This window comes from Phyllostomus discolor, chromosome 1 (assembly GCF_004126475.2).
Source record: "Phyllostomus discolor isolate MPI-MPIP mPhyDis1 chromosome 1, mPhyDis1.pri.v3, whole genome shotgun sequence".
Taxonomy (NCBI): domain Eukaryota; kingdom Metazoa; phylum Chordata; class Mammalia; order Chiroptera; family Phyllostomidae; genus Phyllostomus; species Phyllostomus discolor.
This window is the reverse complement of record NC_040903.2, coordinates 2,181,294-2,205,562: the sequence shown is the minus strand read 5'-3', so window position 1 is coordinate 2,205,562 and position 24,269 is coordinate 2,181,294. Positions and strand designations below refer to the sequence as shown.

At 67.5% G+C, this 24,269-nt stretch overlaps 1 protein-coding gene across 15 annotated transcripts in view; it reads right to left on the bottom strand.

Annotated features, from left to right (window-relative positions):
- Window positions 1-471: 471 nt before the first annotated feature.
- ABLIM2 (actin binding LIM protein family member 2) overlaps window positions 472-24,269 on the bottom strand; it is an 88,627-nt gene continuing 64,829 nt past the window's right edge. For 9 of the 15 annotated variants that reach the window (XM_036018397.1, XM_036018394.1, XM_036018413.1 and 6 more), the window contains 7 exons: window positions 22,854-22,906; window positions 22,161-22,299; window positions 17,587-17,648; window positions 13,089-13,143; window positions 11,718-11,725; window positions 11,432-11,512; window positions 472-2,184 (listed from right to left, as the gene is read on the bottom strand). In XM_036018397.1, coding sequence (XP_035874290.1) covers window positions 2,071-2,184; window positions 11,432-11,512; window positions 11,718-11,725; window positions 13,089-13,143; window positions 17,587-17,648; window positions 22,161-22,299; window positions 22,854-22,906 — 512 coding nt within the window. In that variant the 3' untranslated portion in view covers window positions 472-2,070. The remainder of the gene's footprint in view (window positions 2,185-11,431; window positions 11,513-11,717; window positions 11,726-13,088; window positions 13,144-17,586; window positions 17,649-22,160; window positions 22,300-22,853; window positions 22,907-24,269) is intronic. The other 6 variants (XM_036018420.1, XM_036018430.1, XM_036018454.1 and 3 more) reach the window with 1 other exon arrangement.

The following is a 24,269-nucleotide window of genomic DNA, read 5'->3' as shown; positions in this document are numbered from 1 at the left end:
ACGTGATGAATTTGTTTGGGCAGCCCCTTCTCTGAGAGCCTCCCTGAGCATTTCCGGGAGCATTTGGGGCCTCCTTGGGGCCCTGTCCCTCGGGCAGGGGGCAGCCTTGGCACCGTTGGCTGCTCGACCCCCCCAGCCTGACGGGGGCAGGTGTCAGCTCTCTGCCGTCGGCACCGGGAGCCTGGCCGAGGCGCGCTCCGGAGCAAGCAGGGTCCCGGGCCTGTGGCGTTGCTGTTTGGGGGTCAGGGTTAGGGTTAGGGTCAGGGTCAGGGTCAGGGGTTAGGGGTTAGGGTTAGGGCTAGGGCTAGGGTTCGGGTCCAGCCCCGAACAGCATCGCCTGCTCTGTGCTGGCACCCAGCACCAGCTCCCCAGGCGGGGTGGGCCCTCCCCCCGCACACCGTCCGCAGAAGGGGCCCGGCCCGTCAGAAACGGCGCATGCGTCTAAGGAGCAGCGCTGCACGTCCACAGGTTACAGTACACCGTCCTTTATTTTTCCAGGCTGGCCTGGTCCGACAGGATGTTGCGCTAAGCGGAAAACGGGGGTTTCCAGTTGCTCGGGCTCAGGCTGCTACACGGAAGGAAGCGCGCTAGGTGCTGAGATTTCCCCTCCCTGGCCAAGCCGGGCTGGCGAGAAGCCGGATGCGCAGCGGGACGTGGGCGTGTCGCAGGGCCGGGAGGAAGCGGGGTAACGCCGACTCATAGGCGGGGACGTCCGGGACCCACTGAGACACGGCCGCACAGGACACCGGGGACAGACGTGGGGGACCCCCTTCTGGTTTCCGGAAGCCACTCAACGCGCGTCGCAAACACCGCGCCCCGGGCACCACAGCCTGACCTACCCCGAGGGGCAGACCCAGCGCCCGTCGGTCAGGGCGCACCGCCGGCCTCGCGGAGCACGGAGGGCTGTCCCATCGTCTGTCCCCAGGGGCCCGTGTCTGTCTCAGGACCGGCTGCCCCCGCGGCACCATTCCTGGGGCCGCAGGTTTGTGTTCCGCTGTGGGGAGGCGGGACAGTCTGGCTGCGTCACCTAAAGCCACGTGGGGCGCGCGGGAGGCTGGGCACGTGGACACCCTGGGTTCCGGCACGTTGGCACAGCCTCCTCCTCTCCAAGACTGGGAAGGCCGCCGCGAGGAAACCCCCGTGGGTCCCCACTTCGCTCGTTCGCGCAGACGGCACTCGGGGGAGGGCCTGCCGGTCGGGGCACCGGCGTGGCCAGCATGAAGGAAAGAACGCGAACGGAAACCGGGCAGGAGCCCCGCGCCCAAGGAGCGCGCCAGGAATGGAGACCACGCACGTCGGCGCGGGGCGAGCGGGGCGTAAGGCGGAAGCACTCCCTCGGCGGGACTGGAAAACTAAACTCTTTCTATGTGTCGTCTGACGCTTCAGTAGGCTATACTTCTTAACAAAATAAAACTTTTGTGTTACGTCAAAGGTATCATGTAGGCATCTAGGGGCGGGCGTGACAGAAGGACACAGTGCACAGAGGGCCCCAGAGGGGGGAGGTACCCTGCCAGGGTGACGTTCGTCCCCAGGAGGAGACTCGGTCACATACAGCCGCAAAACGTGTGCGCCCCACGCTCTGCGCAGCCCCGGGCGCACTGGGCTGCAGGGCCGCTGGGGAGGCCACGCCTCTGGGGCTGGGAGGGGCCGGTGGGCGGGGCCAGGGACACGGGGAGCCCTGCGCCCCCCACCAATGATTGTGTCAGTGCCTGCCACTCAAATCTCAAGTCCCAGTCACCTCTGTGCTCCAAAGGCCTAGGGAGGCGGCTGTGGTTGTCTGAACGTCCCCCGTCCCCTGGGACAGCCGCCCTGGTGTCAAGCACAGTGGGAAGGGGCGGGACAAAGCCAGGCGCCTGGGCCCTAAATCGTGACCAGGCAGCGGGAGAGCTGCCCGTGAACGTGGGGTGGGACCCACTCGCACCCCACCTCCGGCCCCTCCCCCCTGGCGCCCCACCCGCCCGCCGGGTGGACACAGAGAAGCCAGCGCCAGTGCGACAGGAGGGCTGTGCGTGGTTCCCGCGGCGCCCGCACCCCGCCCCGCCCCCGTGCTGGGTCAGAGCCGGGCGGCCGTCAGAACAGCAAGGCCTTCTTCTTCAGGTCGTTCCGCTTCCAGAGGGCCAGGCGGTCGAACTCCTCCACGCTCATCCCAAACACTTCCTGGAACTCCTCGGGCGACAAGTGTCTCTTTAAAAAAAAGTGGGGGGACACCAGAGGGGAGTGGTTAGCAACTCTGCGACATGCCGCTGAGCGACCAGAGGCGGGACCGCGGTGAGGGTCTGGTGGCCACCCTCAGCAGCTGGGGCCTCGGGTCCCGCTGGTGCCCTGTGCGCCCCCCTCGTCCCCACTCCGCAGGTGCCAGAGCAAGCAAGCCCAGGGGAGAGAGACTCGGGTAGGGACCCTCAGTGATGCCTACACACCCGTCCCGCATGCAAATGGGAGTCCAAGCATGCCCGGGGCCAGGGCTCCCACCTGCCTGCCAACACCTGAGGTTCTGTGGGTTTGCTTGCATGCTCCCCCCCCATACTTAATTGTCGTGGTGCCCCCCCCGCCCCGAGAGGAGGGGCGGGCCGTTCTGGTGGCCCATTTTACTGACGAGGAAGCCAGGCGTGGAAGTGGGCCAGAGAGCCAGGGAGAGGGCCTGCGTTCCGAGCCTGGTTCCCCGCCCCAGCCTCGGCTGTGTGAGCAGCGGTGTGTGTCCCTCTGAACCCCGCTCCTGGTCTGGGGACCCTCGGACGGCTGCACCGAGTGGTGGTCAAGGGCGCGGGCACCAGCCGGCCTCCGGAGCCATAGTCTGCTCCCCTGGATGAGGAGGTGGCCCCCGTGCCCCCTCCTGGACTTGCAGGGGTGAGTGAGTCAACGCGGTTCGCCCTGGCTCACTCAGGACTGGCCCTGGCCACGGACAGTGGGTGTCAGCCGCTGAGATGGTCAGGGCAGCCCGTGGGAGCGTCCCCCACCGCCCCTGCGGTCCGGCCTCTCCCTTCCCGGCCCCGCACACCTGTCTTGTTGCTCACGGCCTCCCCGCCCGAGCGCCGGCCATACCCCTCCCCCTGCTCCCCATGGAGCTTCCCCAGGAGAGCGAGGCTTTCCGCCAGCAGCGTGGAAAGACAGAGAGGAAGCTGGGGGTGGTCCTCGGCAGGAAGGGGTTGGGCTCTAGCCCCCAGGGAACCTGGTTCGAATCCCCTTCTGCCTCTACTTAAAAAGTGTGGCTCTGTGTAGCCGTGTGGAAAGCACTCTGGAATTTCCACCGACAATTCCTGTCCCGGTAGACCGAGGAGAACTGTAGGCTGGACTGAGGCGCACGCCTGCACATCCGTGTGCGCGGCAGCCCTAGTTGCAGGAGCCCAGACCGCCCAGCTGTCTGGCAAAGGACGCGTGGGTGAGCCAGACGGGCAGTGACGTTCCGACACCTGCCACGGCGTGGATGAGCGCGGGAAACATGAGGCTGCGTGACAGAGGTGGGCACGGACGGCCGCCCGTCTCCTCTCAGGCCGCTCCTCCGGAACGTCAGGGCAGGCGCACCCATAGGGGACCCAGACCAGACGCGTGGTTGCCAGGGGCTAAGGGTGCGGTGGGGGTACCTGCCTGAGGGGTACGGGGTTCCCGCTGGGGGAGACGGAAGCGTTCGGAGACTAGATAGAGGTGGTGGCCGCACAGTGCTGTGGGCATGCTCGGTGTCACCGAACCGCACACCTTAAAATAGCTAAAATGCCTCATTTTGTTTATGTGGATTTTACAATAAAGAAACCAATTCTCACCCTGGCTGGTGGGGCTCAGTGGACCGAGTGAGGGCCTGCAAAGCAAAGGGTTGCTGGTTCGAACCCCAGTCAGGGCACAGGCCTGGGTTGCGGTCCAGGTCTCCAGTAGGGGGCATGTGAGAGGCAACCACACATTGATGTCTCTCTCCCTCTCTGTGTCCCTTCCCTTTGTCTAAAAGTAAATCAGTAAAATCTTTAAAAATTAAAAAAAAAAATAAAAACCAATTCTTGCACAAAAAGGTATGGTTTTCTGGACTTTGCAAAAAGACCAGCCACACTAAAGGCTGGTGTGACAGTGAAGAAAGTGCACCCACCCACCCACACCCACACACACAGAAACAGCCGCGGAGAGAGGCCCACGGACACACTCAGAGTGACAGACACACGCGTGCGCACACAGACGCAGAGTTGCAAGGACACAGACCTCGCCCCCCCGCCCCGCCCGCATCAAGCGAGTCTCTGCCAGGAAGGGCCCGTCAGCTGCCGCTGGCTGCGTGCGATCTTGAACTTGCCCACGGGAGGTGGAATGCTGGAGCTTGCCAGCGATGAGCCATTCGCCCTGGGGGTTCTGGGTGGCTGAGGCCCCCACGCCCAGTGCGAAGACACTCAGAATTGTCACGGCAGACCGCAGCACCACGTCCGGGTACCCAGGCACAGGCCTCCCCGTGACGGTGGGACACTCAGTCGGGTGTGGGAGAGGAAGACGTTCCCACTGGTGTTCAGCGAATATTGATTGGGGGCCCACGACAGGCCAGGGACACAGGTCCCTGTGGGGTGGCTGGGGGCCGTTGAAAGACCCAGATAAGAGAAAAGCCGGCGGTCTGGTGCCGGGAAGTAGCCAGGTGGGTGCCCCCCACCCCCCCACAAGGAGGCAGGGCTGGGCCTCCGAAGCCCCGCAGGCCGGCTCTGTCTGTTTCTGCTCCCGAGGGGGTGACAGCGACGGGCCAGGCCAGCTGTGGAGGAGACCCGTGCCCTGCGGAGGAGGCTGCTCCCGGCTCCTGGCCCCGCCTGACCCCACACTCCTGATGCACACGGGAGCTCCCCCACAGGAGCCACCCCATTGCTGGGAAGGCAGGGTGGGACCCGGAGGGAGGGAGGGGAGGCCCCATGGGATCCCGGCCCTGCAGGCCTGTCCCGGTTACCTGGGGTGCCTGTTAGATGTGAGGCTCAGCAGGCCCTGAACCCTACCAATGCAGGCCGAGGGGCACGGGGACCTGGCTTTGCCCCACGCCCCTGGGCAGTGGAGGGACGCGGGTTTGGGAGTGCTCAGGCTGAGTAAGGGCCAACCCTGGGGCTGGCACGTACCCCGCCCTGCCTCCTCCTGCCTCCTCGTTGCCTGAGGGTGTGGAGAGCTGGAGGAGGGTCAGGGAGAAGGGACCTGTGGGCTCCAGAGATCCTGCCCCACGGGCTGAGGTCGCCTGCCTTCCAGGCGAGAAGGGGTGGCCGGCCTGCTCGTGGGGGCTGAGACGCTGGCCACACCCCTCAGAGCCACACCCCTCCCCCATCCATAGCTGGCAGGACGGGGCCATGCACAGATGGGCCAACTCCCCTGAGCCTGCCTCCTGGCGGCTCCCCAGGAGGGGGCGGCCCCCTCACCCCAGGCACCCCCCTCACCCCAGGCACAGCCCAGTTCCTTCCCGAAATGGCGGGCAGGAGGCCCATGGCGTGGTGCCATTGCAGGGGAGCCGCTCACCTGTGGGTGCCAGGCCGGGGGCCCTGCCATCAGCCAGACCAGGCTGCCCTCACCCCCCAGAGCCCCCCACTCCCCATGACCTGCAACCGCAGGTCAGGAAGCAGGTGAGCCCCCTGGAGGGACCGGGGGTGACCTAGGAAGGCTTGGCAGAGGAGACGCCCCGTGACCCGGACAAACAAATCTCCGGCTTTGCCGTGCGACCTGGACCAAACGCCTAAGGTTTTCTGAAAACAGGACGCACTGATGGCTGACCTCTGGCCCCCGGCAAGAGCTCATCAAAGGAACACCGGCGAACAACAAAGGGAACGCAGGGCGAGGTGCCAGACCTCTGCCATCCATGGTTTCTGGAACATTCCAGGCTCTTTGCCACCCCAGGGCCTGCAGCGCTCTTCCCTCCACCTCCCACCCCCCCCCCCCCACACAGTGGCTCCTCCTCCTCCCATAGGTCCTAGCTCAAATGCCCCCTCCTCCAGGGGGCCCTCCTAGATTGCCCTAGCCACTCAGGCCCCAGAGCCCTGCCATGCCTCGCCGTGCTGAACCACCACCGACCTCTTGGGCCCCTGGGGCCGTGGGCGCCAGTGCCCACCCATCTTTCAGATGGACACGTGCAGCACCACCGGGACCCGGTGCCATCACCCGTGTCTGTCAGGTTCTCAGAGGACCGGTCGGTCGGGTGAGTAAACACAGCCATTCCCCTGTCCCTGCGAGCCCTTCCCTCTCAGGCACGTTCCGGACTCGGGCTCTCACCGCTCAGGACTCAGGGCCTAGCGGCCAGGACAGGGCACCCCCCTTTCTGCAGCCAGCCCTGTTCCCCCTAGTGCTCAGACAGAAAGGCCCGGGCTGCCGAATCCACGAGGACCCTCCAGTGACTCCCAGGGACGGTGCCCCCAGGCCGCAGAGCGGACAGGGAGACCCTCCCCATGGCGCCCTCTGCTGTCCTTCTGGTCACACTGCATGCGAGCCCAGCCGACCACGGAGGCCTCAGAGCATCGGCTCCTGCCCGACCACCCCCGCCGGCCAGTCCTGCGGACCTCAGACGAGCCGGCCCCCACAGTTCCGTGCGCCGACCCCTCCAATAAAGGTCTCTGTCCGTCTGTCTCCCTGCCTGCCTCCTGTTGGTCCCCTTTCTGCGGAGGACCCCACTTAGGGCACAGAGCGTCCGCACGCGTGCGCTGGGGGGCGGAGGCGCGGAGGAGGTGCTCGGAACTCCTTTCGCAGAGCGCCATCAGTCTGGGAGGGCAGCACACCAGGCGGCTCTGGGCGACCCCTCCGCTGGGGTCCCGGCTCCGCCCCTCGGGGGCTGTGGGCCCAGGAAGGTCCTCCAGCCCCTCCGCCTCCCCGGCCCGTCTGCAGCCACCACGTCAGGTGTGAGAGCCCCATGCGCACCCGCCGTGGGGCCGGACAAGTGTCTGTGCACCAAACCAGATGCGATAGAGCCTCTGGGTCCCACTGGCTGCCGGCGCTGCGTGTCGAGGAGGGAGCCACTCCCCTCCGGGTGGCCGAGCCTCGCGGCTGTCGCCACGTCTGTTCATGCAGCCCTCAGCAGGCGCGGCGCTCGGCCCTCCCCCAGCCCTGTCCCCACGGGGAGCTTTCTCTGATCCAGTGTCACCTGCGTGTTCCCTCTCAGGCTGGGAACGTGGGCACAGCCGGGACGGAATCACCGAACTGTGTGCGCACTGCGCAGGGTTGGTGCCGGTGCCTGCTGCCCAGCAACCGAATCGTCGCCCGCACCGCTGGGCAGCACAGCCGCGCAGTGCCATCGGGCGGGGCGGAGTCGGGCTCAGGGTGGCCGCGCCACCTGCCCACAGGCACGCAGCTGGACGTTACAGGGCCTGGGTCCACACCAGGTCATCCCGGCCCTGAGCGGCTGCTTCCACCAGGACACCACCCGGACGTCGAGAGGCTGGCACATGGCCGCAGGGGTGACATGGTTCGGCCGGTGACAGGCAGAAGTGGGTAGGGAGTGGCCTCAGACAAGAGGACACCTGAGTTTTCCCGGGGACAGGTAAGCTCCTTTCCCTCACACGGGGAGCCCCTGGCACCGTGGCCCCTCAGAGTTACTGCCCGGCGGAGGGGGCTTCTGAGGGACTCCCAGGCATGGGACCCTGGGGGTGAGGGGGGGCCGGGGCCCAGACCAGCTAGACAGAAACCATGGGTCTTGGGCCTCAGGGCCCCCCCCCCCCCCGGGAAGCCGGCCTGCTGGTCCCGCTCTGCCCGTCAGGACCGCACGATTCATCTGCCCACTTCCCTCGGGGCCACCCTTCCAGAGTGGCAGAGGACTGCCACACCACCTCGGTAAGTCACCCGCACGCACCGAGCACCCACTAGGTGCTGCCGGGGGCCTCCAGGTGCCTATCCCTCCGCCTGCCTGCGTGTCCCGGGATCCCTCGGCGGGGCCTCGGGGGCCAGAGCGCCAACCATCGCCAGAGTCCTGGCTCGTCACCCTCCGCCCAGCGGCCCCTCCACCTGCCACCCCATCCCGACGGCCTGGAGCCACGGCCCTCCACGGCACGCTTGCCGCCACTGAGGCCCGCCGCCTGGAGCCCCAAACACCGCCCGAAGCCACCTGCCTCCCGCCTCCACGCTGCCGGCACTGTCCGCCGGGTCTCGCTCGGAGGGCCCGACTGCTCGCTAAACAGCTCTCCACACGCACACAGCCGGCCTGGCCTCACGGCGCAGCGCCTGGAGTGGCTTCAAACTGCAAACCGAATCCTCGAGTGTCCCCCTGCAGAGCCACTGCTCCTGGGCAGAAGCCGAGCTGCTCACCAGGCCCCAGGGCCCTGCAAGGCCTGCCCTGTCCTCAGCGTCCCCTGCTCCCGTGCAGCCACCTCGGCCCGCTCCTCGAACAGGCCTCGCTTCCCCCTGCCCCCGGGCCTTTGCACGAGCTGTTGCTCTTCCTGCAGCTCTGGTCCACCCTCCGTCCCTCGGCTCACATCCACACATGCGGGCACACTGGCCGCACCCAGTTCATTCTGACCGCTTCTAGCCACTTACGGGCCCACCTGCCTCCCCTTGGAGCCCTTACATCAGCAGTTCATCGCATGCCCCCTCGGGGTCACAGCTGACTGCCTCCCCCGTCCGACCAGGTCTCTGAGGCTGGGGCTCCACTGGCGGGCGCCCCCCACCCCAGGACCCGCTGTCACCCGGGGACTCAAGGCTTGGCTCAGCACCGCAGCAGAGGGTGGACGGCGTGCCCGGACCCCATGACGGAGGAGCCTTCCTTCCGGGACCTGGCCCTGGCCCCACCCGCTGCCCCCCCCCACCCCCGAACCTTCCTCTCCTCTCTCAGGGCGCAGCGCCACCCCAGCCCGTCCTGTACACAGCTGTGCCCTGAGACCGAGCTCAGCCAGTGGCGCACGAGTGGCAGCCACACCTGGCCTTCGGGACCCTCCAGCGTGGGGACTGCCACGCAGCTGTTTAAAGGGACAGATGGCCCCCCAGGGACGGGTGTGGAAAACGGTCAAGGTTAAAGAAATAGGCAGACGTCCAGCGGCATCAGAAGCACAGGCAGCGTGCGGGGGGGAGGGGAGGCGCCAGAGCAGGAAGCGGTTCCTGGACTCCCGGGGGGGGGGGGGGGGGGTTGGGCCGGTGGGGGATTCTGAGGGATGTTTCCCTTCTCCTGCATCTTTTCCTGGAGTGTTACAAGCGTAGCGAATTGTTTTTATGTTGAAAATAAAGCTCTGGCCCTGGCTGGTGTAGCTCAGTGGATTGAGCGCAGGCTGAGAACCAAAGTGTTGCAGGTTCGATTCCCAGTCAAGGCACATGCCTGGGTTGCAGGCCATGGCCCCCAGAAACCCCACATTGATGTTTCTCTCTCTCTCTCTTTCTCTCTCTCTCCCCCCTCCCTTCTCTCTCTTAAAATAAATAAATAAAACTATTTTAAAAATTACATCTTAATACAAATATGATGGTGTTAATTTAAAAAAAAGAAAAGAAAAAGAAAATAAAGCTCTCTCCTCCAAAAGAAAACCATCGGGGTCCCTCCTCTGCTTCAGGGAGGGGGCCCCTCCTGCGCCCTCCCAGCCCTGAAGCCTGGAGGAGGGGCCCGTGGCAGCCACAGGTCCACGGGGCTCCCTGCGTGGCTGGGGCCGAGGGACAGGGAGGACGGAGGCGCGCCCCTGGGTGCCTGCTGGAAGATCTGAACGATTAGACCCACTCCCCGGCCACTTTTTAAAAAGGTTTGCTGGTGTTAACTACTTCGTGTTTCGCACCTTTCATTCCGTATTGTCACAAAAAAAAAAAAGGGGCAGGGGGTAGGATGGGAGTCCTTTAGAGAGTGCCCCAGTCCCCAGGGGAAGGAGCAAGTCCCGGAGGCTCCAGGCCCCGAGGCCACCACCGCGGTGCCCGGGGCGGGCGGCGTGCTGGGCTCCACTGGTGGAGAGAGGCCCCGCCCACAGGGCGGGCCCACAGGGAGCCCAGTCCCACGACCGCCAGCAGCCTCCAGGCCGCTCCCGACCCCGGAGCCACCCGCTCCGACCCCGGAGCCACCCGCCCGAGCAGCCCGTTGACAGCGGTGGCATTCGTCCTGGGGACAGGCCCACGCCGTGAACGAGGGACCCACCGCAGTGGGGCCAGAGTGCGTCCCTGCGGAGAGGGCGGGACCGCCACAGGGAGGCCCAGCACGGGGACCCCAGGGCGGCGCCCCTGAGCGGGAGGCGGCTGCTGGGTCCCAGCTCTGTGCACTCTGCCGTCCCAGGCGCTGCCCCGGGCTGGGGCCCCGCACCCACGGGCCCCTTGGCCTGGAAGACCCTCCCGTGCTCCCCCTCCTCTAGGGGCAGCTCCGCGCTTTGCCCTCAGCCCTCGACGGGGCTGCTGGCACGGCCCCCCCCCCCCACTTCCCTCCCTGCAGTGCTGGCGTCACCCCCCACCCCGGGCAGGCAGGCTGGCAGGGCCTGGCGCTGGCTGGGTGCACAGTAGGCCTCCTGTGCTCCTGGCACCTACTGCGTGCCCAGCCCCGATGGGGCACAGATGGGGCAGGGTGGGCCCGGGCTTTCAGGGACCCCCAAAACCCTTGAGCCCACAAAGCCTCATCAAAAGGCACTAAAACACTCCTGACCCAGCTCGGGAGGCGAACCCCGAGTCTGGGTGTTGACCGCTTCGTGGAACGCCCGTGAGCACGAAGCTGCGTGGGGAGGGGGGAGGGGGGCCCATGGGCCCGGCTCGCGGGAGGGGCTCGGCGAAGTCAGGGCTCCCAGGGGGCAGCGTCACCCGAACCCCTGCTCTGTCTGCGCTGGCACCCTGAGGGGCCTTTGAAACGCGGCCCAGCTGGCCCCGGGCAGCAGGAGCCCGACCACGCAAGGGCCTGCTGGCCTGAGGGCCTTTTCACCAAGCACCCACTCGGCCCTCCGTGTCCCTGGGTCCCTCCGCAGCAGGGCGTGCGGGCCTCGGCCGGGAGCCCGCAGCGGCAGCGGGTGGCCGTGCCAGGTGCTCGCACCGTTTTACACGAGGGACGTGAGCACCAACGGGGTGGGAGGAGGGAGTATCCCAGAACCCACCCCCATGGACGCCGAGGGACGGCTGTCGTCCAGTTTGGGGGGCTCAAAAGTCACACTCGGATTTCGTCTGTGCTGGGGGGGTCGTGCCCCCCGCCGCGTGCTGTTCCAGGGCGACCGCCCCTGCCCCCCCCCCCCCCACAGGCCAGCAGGTCGTCCCGGACCACGAGAAGTCGTGCATCCGCTGGGACAACTGTCCGCTCTCCAGACTCAGGGGACAGACGAGCAGGCGTGGCAGCTCCGAGCCTTTCCCGCCCAGACCTCCAACGGCGGGGGTGGGGGTGGGGCCGCCTGGCGCGGCGGCCTCGCTGGGCACACGAGTCCCCGACCCTGAGTTCTCCTGCCTCTGAACCGACATGGGCCCTCGACCACCCGAGCCCTCGCTGTGCCCGCACCGCCCCCAGTGGGGACACCCAGGGCCCCGTGGACGAGGCACCCGCAGAGCCAGCCACTCAGCGGAGGACCCCCCCCTACCCAGAGCCCGCTCCCACCTCCAGCCTCGTCCGGTCCACGTCCCTGGGCAGCTTCACGCGGATCCGGTTTGTCACGATGAGGGCGTCGTAAGGGTAGACCTGTGGGGGGGGGGGCGGGAGGAGACCGCAGGTTCGCCCCGGGGCCGGCCGGCTCCCGCGGGGACGCACGGCGCAGCCTGGCCGCCGGGGGAGGGGCGTACTTGCGTCTGCATCGGACACGCGAAAAGCACAACAAAGGGAACTTTTCACCTGGGCGGCGGCGGCAGGAGGAGGTCAGAGCTCAGCGCAGGCGGCGGCCCCTTACCTTGTATTCTGTAAGAGAAAGAGCAGAGACCGCAGGCAGCGGCTGAGAGAGTGCAGGCTCTGGTCCCAAAGGGGGAAGCAATCCCGTCAGGGCCCCCCCTGAACCGCGCCCCCCCCCCCACAGTCGGCTGGGCCTGGCCGGTCCCCTGTCCCCCAGCGGCTGCCCCGGGGCCACAGGGGGAAGAGGGTCCTGCCCCTCTCGGTGGGAAGCCCAGAGCAGGAGGCGGTCAGCAGGCTGGAGCCAGACTGGGAGCTGGGAGTGGCACGGAGTCCCCGGCACGGTCTCCCCCGATGCACACAGTCCCTCCCCCCACCATGGGTGGGCGAGTCGCCCGAGAAGCTGCCTGCCTCAGCCTCCCGCTGCGGAGTGGGCCGTCCGGTGGACGTGGCAGGGTGTTGTGGAGACCCACGGCCTCCCTAGGGCCTGAGCCCGCAGCCTCCTCCTCCCGCCTCCTCCTGCTCCTCACCCTGCAGCCCTCCCTGAAATCTCCGAGCTCCGCACGCCCGTGTTGCGAGGCCCCTCCCCTCAGACTTGAAGCCTCTCGTTAAGAAACACGCTCGCGTGGACCGAGGCCTCCGTGAGCACACGGAACCCACAGACACACCCACCCTGGAGCCCGGACCGCAAGCCTGTCTTGGGGGGAGAGTCCCTGGCAGGGCGCCCAGCTGGTGGGCTGGTCCCCGAAGTTCTCAGTGTGACCCGTGGGATTCCGGACGTGTCGGTGGTGAGCCCAGGACTTGGGGGAGCTCTTAGAGGGACAGGCTGCAACACCCCCCCGCTCTGCCCGGCTGTGCAGACCAGCCCACGAGAGCGAGCCGCCCCCCCCTACGCCGTCCCCCTCAGGGTGCCAGGATGAGGACGCTTGGCGTGGGTCTGGTGGTGCAGGCCCTGGCCAGCTTGGAGCTGGCACAGAGCCCCCAGCCAGACACCTGCCGTGGCACCGGGGTCCCTGCCACCCTGCTGGCAGGCAGCCCTCGGGCGGAAGTCCAGAAGGACTCCGACCCAGTTTCGTCCTTGGGCTCAGACCCAGGGCCTTCACTACGACTCTGCCTCTCTTATGGCCACGAAAATTCCCCGGGGGAAGGGCTGGCCGGTGCCCTGGCGGGGCGGCTATCCCCCCACACAGTCCCACTCCCCAAGGGACCAGAGTGACAGCCTGGGCAGGGCAGGGGCTGCTGGGACAGAGGGAGGGAGCGTCTCAGGCCACGGGAGAGTGGAGGTGACGGAGGCAAGCTGATGCCTGGGGCGGAGGCGGGATGAGAGCACCCCGGGCTCCCCTCCTCCCGGATGCTTGCAGCCAGCTGGCCCCGGGGGAGCGTGCCCGTGACCCCTGCCCCAGCCAGAGACCACAGGGGTCCCCGCTCCTTGTACCTCGCATGCCCCAGCTGGCATCCGGGTCTGCTCCGCCAGGGGCCAAATTGGCGTTCTGGAAGAGAAAGAGAAAGGGCGGCAGGAGGCAGGCCGCAGGGGCGGGTGGTGGGTGGGCGGGGCCTCGCTGCCCAGGCGGGCTGGGGGTCCGCCGGCAGCCTCGCTCACACACTGCGGCCCAGACCCGCACGGACCCTGCCGGCCCAGGCCACTCCTACCGGAGCCAGCACGGAGGCCGCTCCACGGGGCCTGCGGTCCCCAGGGGCTTCCTGGCCGGTGTCCTCACGGTCCCCGGGACGGAGCCCAGCGTGCGGTGAGCACTCCGCACAGAGCGGAGGCTGTGACCGACGGGGACTTCAGAGGGCGCCGCCGGGCTGAGGGGACTTGGACCCAGAGCCCTGCCTGCCGCCTGTCTCAGGTGCCTCCCTCACCTGTCCGCAGCACCTAGCACCGGCAACAAACTCCACCTTGTAACGGGTCCCGACCGTGAACGCCTGAATTCTCTCTCTCCTGCTGCCCACCTGCAGATGCCCCCCCTCGAGCCCCCTCCCCCCGTGTAAGCACTCACTGGGCCCCACCAGGGCCTGTCCACCCTGCACTGTCCGAGCCCTGCACCTGGCACGGGTCCCACAAGGGCCAGGGCCCCTGGCCAGCACGTCCGGGACAGCCTGGGGTTCAGTTTCAGGGGAGGGCTCTGCTGCCGCAGGCAGGCCACCTCTGCACCCTCCCACTGCACTGCAGCAACAAGTGCTCTCGGCTCTGGCCCCGCAGCGGCAGGGGCCAGGTGCCCACAGCGCCCGGGACGGGGCGTCGGGCCTCGGAGAGCGGGGGGGGGGGGGGGGTCCCAGGTCCTTCACCCCAACCCGGGGAACGGAGCCGGTGAGTGGGGTCGCACGTTAAGTGCAGGGTTGGAGCTGGTCTTCATTCAAATGCTTGATGTTTTGTCCATCGTGGATCTGTCTGCGTTGACTTGGGTTTTTAAAAACATGGCATGAAAACATCGTTTATCTTGACCCCTGAGCTGGGTACGTGCCTCCCTGGCCTGCCCTAGGCCCAGCCCTGGAGCCCCCAGCCCGTGTCATGCTCCTTCGTTGCAAGAACACTCTTTGGAGACCCTGTCTCGGGTCACTGACACGCACCTCGTCCTGGGACAAGGCTGGGCAAACCCGCCAGCCGCTGGCCTCCGCCCGCCTTCCTGCCTGTGACGGAGAAGGGAAATGCCTCCCCCTAGTGGCCGCTGTTCTGCATCACAGGCCGTCCAAACAGGCCAGCAGGGCCACCTTGGGCGGTTGGAAACCCACGTCCTGGGGGCAGAACTGGTGTCCTCGGCTCTGCCAGGCCCTGAGACGGGCCGGGCCCCCCCAGGAGGGAGGGTGGGGCACCGTGCGGGTGGGGAAGGAAGCGGGGCATCAGCCCAGAGCAGGGGCAGAGCGGTCTCCCGGCCTTTAGGCGTCAGGTTGGGCCAGGGTCTTCAAGACCTCTCAGGTGTCAGGGAGCCTGGGGCTGCTGCTGTGTCGGGGGGCTGGCGGGGCCCCACAGAGGCCGCACTGAGGGGTGCACCCCTGCCGTTCTCCACAGAGGACCACCGAACGGCTTCCCTCTCCTGTTGGATCAGTGTCATTACGTGCCAGCTGCTCTGCAGCCACATTCCCCCGTTTCCACGGCAACCCGGGGAGGTGGGCATCGCCATGACCATTTATGAACGAGGCTCAGAGAGGTTGAGCAACTTGCCCAAGGTCACACAGCAAATGCGTGGCACTGTAAAAGAAATCTCCCTGGTGTGTTTTACTTTTCAAAGACCGTGCCAGCACTGCTAATAGTAGCAGGGGCACTGTGGCCCTGCACCCTGGCCGTGTGCCTTTCTCCCTAACGCTCACGCCCCTGGTCGTGCAGCGGCACTCGGCAACCACCGACCCGGAAGGAAGGCGGGACAGGAACTCGCTTTGATAACAACGACTCGGGCGGGAGCCACGCTGTGCAGCTCACGAGATGTCACGGCCACAAAGTTACCCGACCTCACCGTAACCTTGACAGGTGAGGACAAACTCCGTAAAGGCTAGAAAACGGTCAGGAAATGCACACGCAGCACCTGCCTGAACACCTAGCTTGGGAGTGGGAGGGCCAGGGTTTGAACCGGGGGCTGTCTGATGCGAAGGCCCGGGCTCTTCCCAGCGTCACAGCTGGAAAGTGTCATCGTGGCTTCTCTCGTTGGTCAGGGTTGTCCTCAGAGTCACACCCACAGGCATTTTCTAAATGGGCGTGGACGTGGGCAACCTGGTTCCAGGGGCGCGAGAACCAGCCGCCGCCAGCGGCTCGCTGTGGTCAAAGCCACGCGTGCCCCAGCCGCTCTGCAAACCGTGTCCCTGCTCTGCGCTGCGAACCCCAACCTGACACGCGGGGCTCCGGTCGGGGAGGTCAGGCTGTTCACGTTTAGCATCGGGGGGTTTCAAGATGGGACCCTCTCTGGGGGGCTGCCACCAGGACTGCTGGTGGCCAGTGGTCTTTCTCTGAGAAAGGGGCCCGGTGGCCCATGTCCCCAGAAGAGCCAGCAGCAGGCGGCTCCTTCTCTGCTCACTCCCCAGAGAGCCGTGACACCCACCAGGGTCGGGCTCTGTGGCCGGCTGGTTAGCGGGACGTGCGGGGGAGCCGGGGACACGCGGGGACGGCCCCTTGTAACTCCTCCCTCTCAGAGCAAGGATGCCGCCGGCCTCTGCCGGGAGAGCCACACGTGGCCAACCAGCCGGACGCTGGCGGCTCAGCTGTGCGGCTTTCTGACACAACGCTCTTTGTTTCGGATACAATTTTCTGCTACACTTTCCCCCTCTCCTCCTTCCTGACTTTGGGTTAACGGGCTTTGGGTCACGCCTCATCTGGGCTTTCACTTTCGCCCACCAAGAATCCTTCCTGGAAGTAAAAACGAGCCAAGAAACAACTTAAAACGTGACTTGGGGGTTCCGCTGGCCACCGACAACTCGGGGTGGACACAGCCCCTGGGGACCCGTGGGGGCGAAGGGCTGGTCCCCGAAAGGTAAGGAAGTACCGGGCCCTCCCACTGAGAAGGAGGAGTGAAGTTACGTAAGAGCCTCAGAAAGAGCAAGGAGGAGCACATGTTCCAGGGGAGACAAGAACCCCAAGCAAAGTCACCGTGATAGTGACCGGTCCCCCCAGAGGCAACGTGAGAAGCGAGAATCTTCACGTGATGATGAGGGCCCCCTGCTGGACACCCCCCCCCCCCCCCCGCCAGAAGGCCACCTGGGCTTCCCCACAGGTGCCAACCCCCCACCCTGGGCTGGCAGGACGTTCGCAGAGGGGAGCCCTGAATTCTGTAGTAGCTTCTGCGTCTCCTTTTAGAGAGAGGGGACCAGGACAGGGTCCCCCCTGAGTGTCTGGACCAGCTGTCCCCAAACCTGACTAACACTGGGCTTCCCAGGGCGGTGGGCCTCTATGGACCTCGGTCCCGCTTTCTCACCCCTCCCCCACTTCCCACGGGGACACGAGGGGGGACAAACCCACTGAAGCCCCCGGAAGGAGTGGGCGGCATGCATGTCCTGGCTCGGCCCCTTCTGGGACAAGCGGCCCCTGAGTCGGACCGCCCAGAGGCACCCGGCCCAGGGCAGGCACGGCAGCCCCTCCAGCACAGCCGGGGTGGACGGAGAGGCCGAGAGGACACCTGCGGCTCTGGGGACACGTCCCTGTTCTGAGCCATGTCCTGGGGGCCCGGGCCCTGGCTGCGAGACCCCCCTGGGGGAGGCTGGAGTATCCGCTGTGCTACCCTTATGGCTGAGACTGCCAGTGTGGGGGGGGGGGCGCACTTGAAGGGGAATGGCCTCGGTTTATGGGCAAACGTCCTCAGTGGGGGCGGGGGTGGGGGGGAGGCTCTGATGTCATCACACCCACCCGAGGGGTCCTCACTGGAGACCCAGGGAAACTGCTGGGGGGGGAGGACAGAAATGGGCAATTCATCATCAGGGTCTTGTCCCCCAAACCCCCATGGGGAGTAAGTCAGGGACCACACGGTCCGGGCTGTCCTCTGGTTGTCCCAAGACTGGGGACACCTAGGGGAGGGGCTCCAACCAGCCTTCCGCCGGGAGCGGCCACAGAGACCACAGCTCTGTGTGGGGATCACAGGTGCCCAGGCCACCCGTGGTGGAGCAAGGTGACAGTGGCGGCAGGCAGGGGCCGGGGGCATCCAGCAAAGGGGGCGGGTGGAGCCTTGGCTTGCAGTGTGAGGCCCTTCTCGGGTTCTGGGTCACAGAAGGAGGACACGGGGGGCCCCCACCTCCCTGCCCGTATGCACGGAGGTGGGGCCAGGGAGGTGCTGCCGGCTCCGCCTGGCCTGGTCGGAGGAGCGGTGGGGGGGGTTCTGGGGGAGCATCGGGCACAGGCGGGCCGGTGGGCGGGGTCCCCGGGGCCTCCACAGGCTGTGCGGTGGGGAAGCTGCGGGAACCACTCCTGCTCACGGGGACATTAGTGCACCACGGGCCAGGGCGGGGGTACCTACCCGGTGGTCCAAGCCATTCCTTCCGAGTCCTGGGAGAGGGTCGGATTTGGAATAGGGGAACCCTGAAACAGACAGCACAGCTCTGTCACGCGGGCGGGCGGGCGGGAGGGCTCGGCCCCTCGAGGGGGCAAAGCCAGGGCGGAGGGCTGGCGGGTGGCGTGGCAGGGCCCCCAGAGTCCACGCCGGCCTGCGTGTGGTGACCTCTGTCCCCAGGGACTGAGGCAGAAGCCAGGGAGGTGCGGGCGTCCCAAGACCGCCCAGGACCCCGGGAGCCCGCGGAGCCTGGCCCCACCCTGGCGGGCACCTCTGGTCTCCAGCGGGAGTGGGAGTGGAAAACCGAGGCCTACCCACCCACCAACCAACCAATGGGCCTGGGGACCACTTCATTCTCTAAACAATCCTGGGCTGTTTGCAACGGGGAGATTTCGCATTAAAACCCCGGTTCCTGGCCTCTCCCCACGTCTGAGACTCGGGGCCCGGAACGCCAGCCCCCCGGGGCAGGGTGCTGCGTTGGCCTCGCTCCGCCCCAGCACCTGTGCGGTGGTGGCACCCAGGAGGCACTGCAGAGGGGTCGTCAGAGGTCAGGCGGGCCGTGCCCTCGCTGGCCCCCGGCTGGCCTCTCAGGAGAGGAAGGAAGGGCTCCGAAGCCCTCCCGGTTCCCAGGACCCTGCCCCTGGGGCCTCGGGGTCATGACACGCGGACCAGGCAGGTTGCCCACCTGCCCGACAGTCCCGGGAGGTCGGCCGCAAACCAGGTGCCTCTCCCTCTCAACCGTACACCACGAAGCGTGAGAACCATTTCTCCACACCTTGACACCCCGGAGGAGTACCGGGGAACCGCAGAGAGGCCGCTGCTGACCGGCCTCCGGCCACTGTTCCCTTGGCAACCAGGCAGGTGACAACCGCACGTCCCATCCAGCGTGGGAGTCCGTGGCGGGGGAGGGGCCGGCAGAGGGAGACACAAAGGCCAAAGCCACAGGCAGGGTGGGGCACAGCCGCCCGCACGGGGACCACCCGTCGGCGCCGCCTGGACTCGCACCCCGACCCCCGAGCCGCCCCACTGCTGTCCTGTGCTGGGGTGTGAGGGGAGGGCCCAGCCCCTCTCCCAGGGTCTGTGGGTCCCCGGGGCAGGGTCTCCAGCTGGAGGGGGTGGGGAGGGGCGAGGTCCGACGAGTTCTGGCCACCCAGAGGGGGACGCGGGGACCTCCGAAGGGAGGACGGGAGCTGAAGGCCTGGGAAGGTGGGACCCAGAGGGGCCCCAGGGTCCAGGCCAGGGAGGGGCCCAGCACCTCAGGGCCCACTGGGGACAGTGGGTCTCATCCTACACAGCTGGGGGCCGTCTTCTTGTAACAAAACACAGACACCACCCCTCTCCCGTGTGGGAACCGGGCTCCGTGACAACACAGCCCACGACGTGGGGCTCCATGCCATGCCCCTGGACCTCACGCCAGGTCCAGACATGAGGCATGTCCCCTCATGCCCCCAGCCGCGTGAGGGGGACGAGTGGCCGTCTGCCACAACCACCGGACGGGAGGCCCCCGCCGCGGACGGCGGCGGTGCTGGCGGGGGAGCCGCTGCGTGGAGGCCAGGGGAGGCTCCCTGGCGGTCAGTGCCGCTCGAACGACGGCTCCCCCGCTGGGGAGGGGACTGGGCCGCATTCGCCACCAGCTCTGTGCTGCCTGGCACCGTGCCCGGCACACAGGGCGTGCCCCGTCCGTGTCTGGTGGACAGACGGACAGACCTATGAACGGGCAATGACGATTGCATCCCAGGTGAGCTGCGTGGATGGTGTCACAAGCGGGCGAGGCAGGGACCGGCCCCCAGGAGCCCCCGGAGGGCCCCGGCAGGCAGGTGGTGGCGGCGGGACGTGCCCACACTGTGCGCTGGCTCCCACCAGCGCCTCCGCCTCTCCCAGCCCCCTGCAGCCTGCCCTCCCACCCCAGCCCCGGGGCTGGGGCCGCCCTCGCCTCCTCGGTCCCCCCCTCGGTGCCCCACACAGCGTCTGGCACACAGTGGGTGCTCAATAAACACCCGTTGAATTGAACGCATCTCAATCCAACCAACAGTTACTGAGAGCCCACTGTGTTGGGTGTCAGGAGCCCATTGTCTGTGGGCGCACGGCAGATCGATGTCCCCAGGGTGCAGGTGGGAGTGCCCTGCCGGGGGCATGCACACGCTTTGTTTAGCAAGAATTGTTTGCAAGTGGAACCGGTGTGGAGGGACTCACATTGGGGGGCTCCAAGGAACCCCGGAAAGCGGCACATCACGCTCTCTGAGCGCTGCCTGGGCTGCCCCGGCTGCCCCGGAGGCTGGCTGGCAGCGAGCAAGGCACGGCGGAGCTGGGCCCTCCCCGCCGCCCTCATGCACATGGGGAAGCGAGGCACAGCCCCCAGGACAGAAATCAAGTCACAGCCTCAATGGGCTGGACCCTGGGGTCCAGCTCAGGGGACCTGACGTCAGCGCCCGAGGACACGGAGCGTGGACGGCTGGCAGAATCAGGGTCCCGGTCATCATGAGCAAGCATCAGTGCGGGACACACGCATGCACACGCACACACACTGTTCGTTCCTCCCGGGGTTCGGTCAGCCCAGTCGTGGCTTCCAGCACCGGCTGTCCACTCTGGCAGGCCAGGGGCAGGCTGCCCCAGGGCGGCCGCGCTGGCACCTGCGGTCGCGCGTGCAGGTGTGACAAGGCAGTGACGGGCGGAGGGGACGCACAAGCCCTTGCAGGTGTGTGACAGGCCCATTGAAACGGGGGTGCTGTCTTCCAGCCCCCTTTGGTCTGCCCCCCGAGGGCGCCGTGCACAGTGCCGGGGCGCCTGGGGGCATGTGCGGGGGAGAGAGCAGAGTGTGGCAGCGAAGGCGACATGCACAGGGCATGGTGCAGGTGAGCAGCACAAGCAGGTGCCTCTCCCCCTCCAGCCCCAGCCACAGGCAGGCCGCCAGCACAAGCAGAGACCACTGGGGCAGCCACGGGCCTCCCCTGGGCAGAGTGGGGGAGGTGAGGGGTGTGCTCCCAGCCTGCAGAGCAAGGGCACCCGCCCCCCTGGGTGGGCCGCACTGAGAGTGGAGAAGACCACCCCGAGATCTCCAGGTAACTTCCTGGGAGCTCGGGGCTGGGGCTGAGGTCTCATTGCCCTCTCCCGAGTGGCGTGGGAGGGCCGTGGGGGCTCACACCCCCCACACCCCAGTGGGGAAAAGGAGCACAGAGCAGAGAGGCCCGGGCCGGGCGCCAGCCCGCGCCGCACCTCGGGGGGCTCTGGGTGCCGTGAGCAGGGAGGGGCTGTGGGACCCGCAGCTGCCGGCCAGTCGGGACCCTGCCCGCTGGTTCTCCTGTGACCAGGCCTGCACCCCTCGTCCCGCCCGCTGGTGGGATGGGCAGCGGCTGTGTCCCTTCCAGACCTGCTCCGGGAGAAGCACATCCCGGATGAGCCCCCGGGGGACATTTCGGGTGCGACCTTCTGGTGGTGACGTCAGCCCCGGGCACCGGCTCTGAGCCTCTGACCCTGGGAGAGCTGCACCCCGGGGCGGGGGGGTGGGGGGCAGAGGCACAGGGGCTACGGACTCCTGCTCACAAAGGTCAGGCACAAAACACAAGGTTTGCTTTGTTCTGGTTCTTTTTTCACGGGGACAGTGACCAGGCCTCTCTGCCCTCTGCCATCGGAACACTGTCCCCTGCAGCGGAGGGCGGTGCTGACCAGGACCGGCGGGCTGCCGGCGGCGGGGCATCTGCTGCGGGCCGGGCAGAGCGCGGGCTGTGGACGCGCGTCCGCTCCTTTGGGGCTCGGACAGCCCGGCCCGGCGGGGGCCACGGGCCCGGGCCGCCGTGGCGAGAGGGAAGTGGACCTCGGGTGTGGCTCGGGTGAAGCCGACACCTTCCCTGGGTGTGCTCGCACCCGCTTGCGCCCGTGGCGAGGCCTCTGCTTGCAAGCTAAGCCTCACGTCTGCCCTAGAAAATCACCCTCGACCCTCAGGGCCCCGCAGACGCCCAGGGGTCTCCCTCGGGCCTTGGACCCACTGCTGCCCGAGACAACGTGCGGCCTCTGGAAGTGAGGACCGTTCCCTGGAGTCCGTCCTACACCGGAAGGAAGGCCGCTCCTCGCTAACCCAGGCTTCACCACGACACCGTCTTTGTCTCCCACACGTCCTCACAGATAAGGTCCCAACGCCTGGCCCCTTGCTCGGGACAAGCACGGGACACGGGACAACGCCGTTGCCATCAACTCCGAGTCTGGACCCGCCGCCTGGACCGCGCTCACGTCTGCTCTGGAGGGAAAGGGGCGCCCCCGTCCGGCCTGGCGGCCCAGGAGGCCCTTGTCCCGTCGTGGCTCTCTGCGCTCTTGCCGGCCCCGGAGGGTCCCTCGGGGACCGGCTGGCGCCACCCACAGGCCAAGCAGTGGCCACCACGGGTCTGGCGAGGGGCCGGCAGGCGCCAAGGGCCTGCGTCCTGCCTGGCTGGCCCCGCGGTCTGTGCGTCTGCTGGCCCCTGGCGTTTAGCGAGCCAGGCTCTGATCCGGGGGGTCGGCTCCGAGTCTCGCGCCGCGGGGACAGCTCCTTGCTCAGAAGAACCACTCACGTGAGTAGAAGGCGTCCCCCGGGATCGCTTGCAGAGCCTCTCTGTCGGCCCCGCTGCTGTGGGACAGGGACTGGCTGTCCGGGTCCGGGGAGTTCGTCCTGGTGCCCACCTCCCCCTGGAGGATCAGCCAGCTGGGCTTCTGCCGAGAAAGACAAACGAGTCACGTGAATCCGGAGGTCCTCGGTGACGGGGCCCGCCCGTTTTACAGAAGGGGAAACTGAGGCTTGGGGAGGTCTGGGCCCCAGTGGCTTCACACGGGGGGAGGCAGGGGAGCCGGCTCCGTTCACACACACACGTGCCTTCCGCGAGGACAGAGAGGGGGCCAGACGCCGGGACATTTACTCGGGCCTGCTACTGGAAACGCCTGCCGAGCCCGTTCTAGAACAATCCTCTCAGATGCCCCTGGGATGCACTGCGGTTTGCTTTCCTCTGGTTTCAGGCGCCTGCTCGGTCACAGAGCCGCCACCGGGCTGCCTGGGTGCGCCACGAGGACTCGGGGGGTGGCCGGGCTGATGCCGCGGGTAGGAGGGAGCCCGCCCCAGCCCCTGAACTGGGCCCCCGCTCCACGTGCCCTCCGGGGACCTCCAGGGAGCGGCCCGAAAGGAGGAGCCTGAGGTTCCCCGCTGGACACGCCCACAAACCCGATACCCTTCCGCACCACCGCCGGCTCCGCGGCAGGTCCGCGCGGCTTACCTTCCTGTTGTCCTGGTCGAAACTGCCGTCCTCCCCGTCCAGGCGCCTGGAGGCTGGAAGGGAAAACCGACGGTCAGGCTGCACACGGCTCACGCTGGGTCTCCACCCCCCAGCTGCGCTCAGAACACAGAAAACAGCCCAGGAAAGGTCGCCAGTGTGAGGGTCTTCTATGGGCCAGGCATGCAGGACCCTTCTCCCGCGGGGACAGTGCCTGGGGAGGATGCTGTGGCCCTGGCACGAGGCAGCCCTGCAAACTGGGCGCCGGGGCCTTAAGGGCTGCCTGGCGGACGCCGGCCGACCCTGCACCCCCCGGCCACAGACCAGGCCACGTCGGTGGGTGCGGCCGCTTGGCCCTTCAAAGGGCGCACTTTGGGCCTCGCCAGTCTGACCTCGCAGAAAGCCAAGGTCTCCGCCGACCGGCCCGCCCTGTGTCCGGCTCGGCCAGGGGCTCCCCTCGCATGCGGCCGCCCAGCCCCACACAGCCCACCTCACGGGTGAGAGGACGGAGGCCCAGAGTGATGCCGTGCCCTCCTCCAGCTCAAGGTCCTGGGTCAGCGGGTGGCCTTTGAACCCAGGCGGGTCCTTCCTCCCTGCCCCTCGCCCCACCCCCCCACTGCTGGGCGCCCGCGCATCACAGGCTGGCGAGCGAGCGGAGTTTGTGAAGAGCAGGGACCAGGCACAACGCACACCCAGAGGTGGCCGCAGGGGACGGGGCCAGCACGTCCTTCTCCCGAGAAGGTCTGTGCTCTCCGCCGGCCTTCTGGAGGCGCGGCCACCCCGCCAAACTGACCTGCTCTCCCACCGAGGCTGAGCACAAGACTCCCCATCCGGCTCAGCCTAAAACACTGACCCCGGGCCCGGGGCGACGGCAGGAACCCCTGGTCCTTCCCGCCCCCCCAGACCCCAGCCGAGGTGAGGACACGCCAGGCAGGGTTCCTGCAGAGGGTTCGGCCTTCGGGCCCCTGGGAGCACCCTGCCCCGCGTGCCACCCAGGACAAGACTGACATCAGGCCCGAGAGCTGGGACCCTGGGGACTGGGCTACAGGACCTTGACGAGACGAGGCCACAGCCGAAGGCCCTCTGGAGACGTGGGCCCTGCTGACCCCCGTGGCTGCCTGCTCCTCCTGCTCCCAGGAGTCAGCGACTTCATTCCCCTCGAGGAGACGGGAGCCCTGCCCTCTCCGCTCTCGGGGGCAGACTCACGACGGGCCGGCCCTCCCGCTGCCCGGACGACGGCCTCCAGGGGTGGAATCCGGGCCATACGTCGGCCATGACCCTTGGCGGCTGCCCAGCAAGCCCCAGGGACCCCCAAGCCAGCAGCTCTCATGCGGCCCGGAGAAGCGGGTGAGCCGAGGCCCCGAAGGCCCCCAGATGGAGCGCCATGCCTGGGGAAGTGTGTAAGTGTCGGGCCTTGTG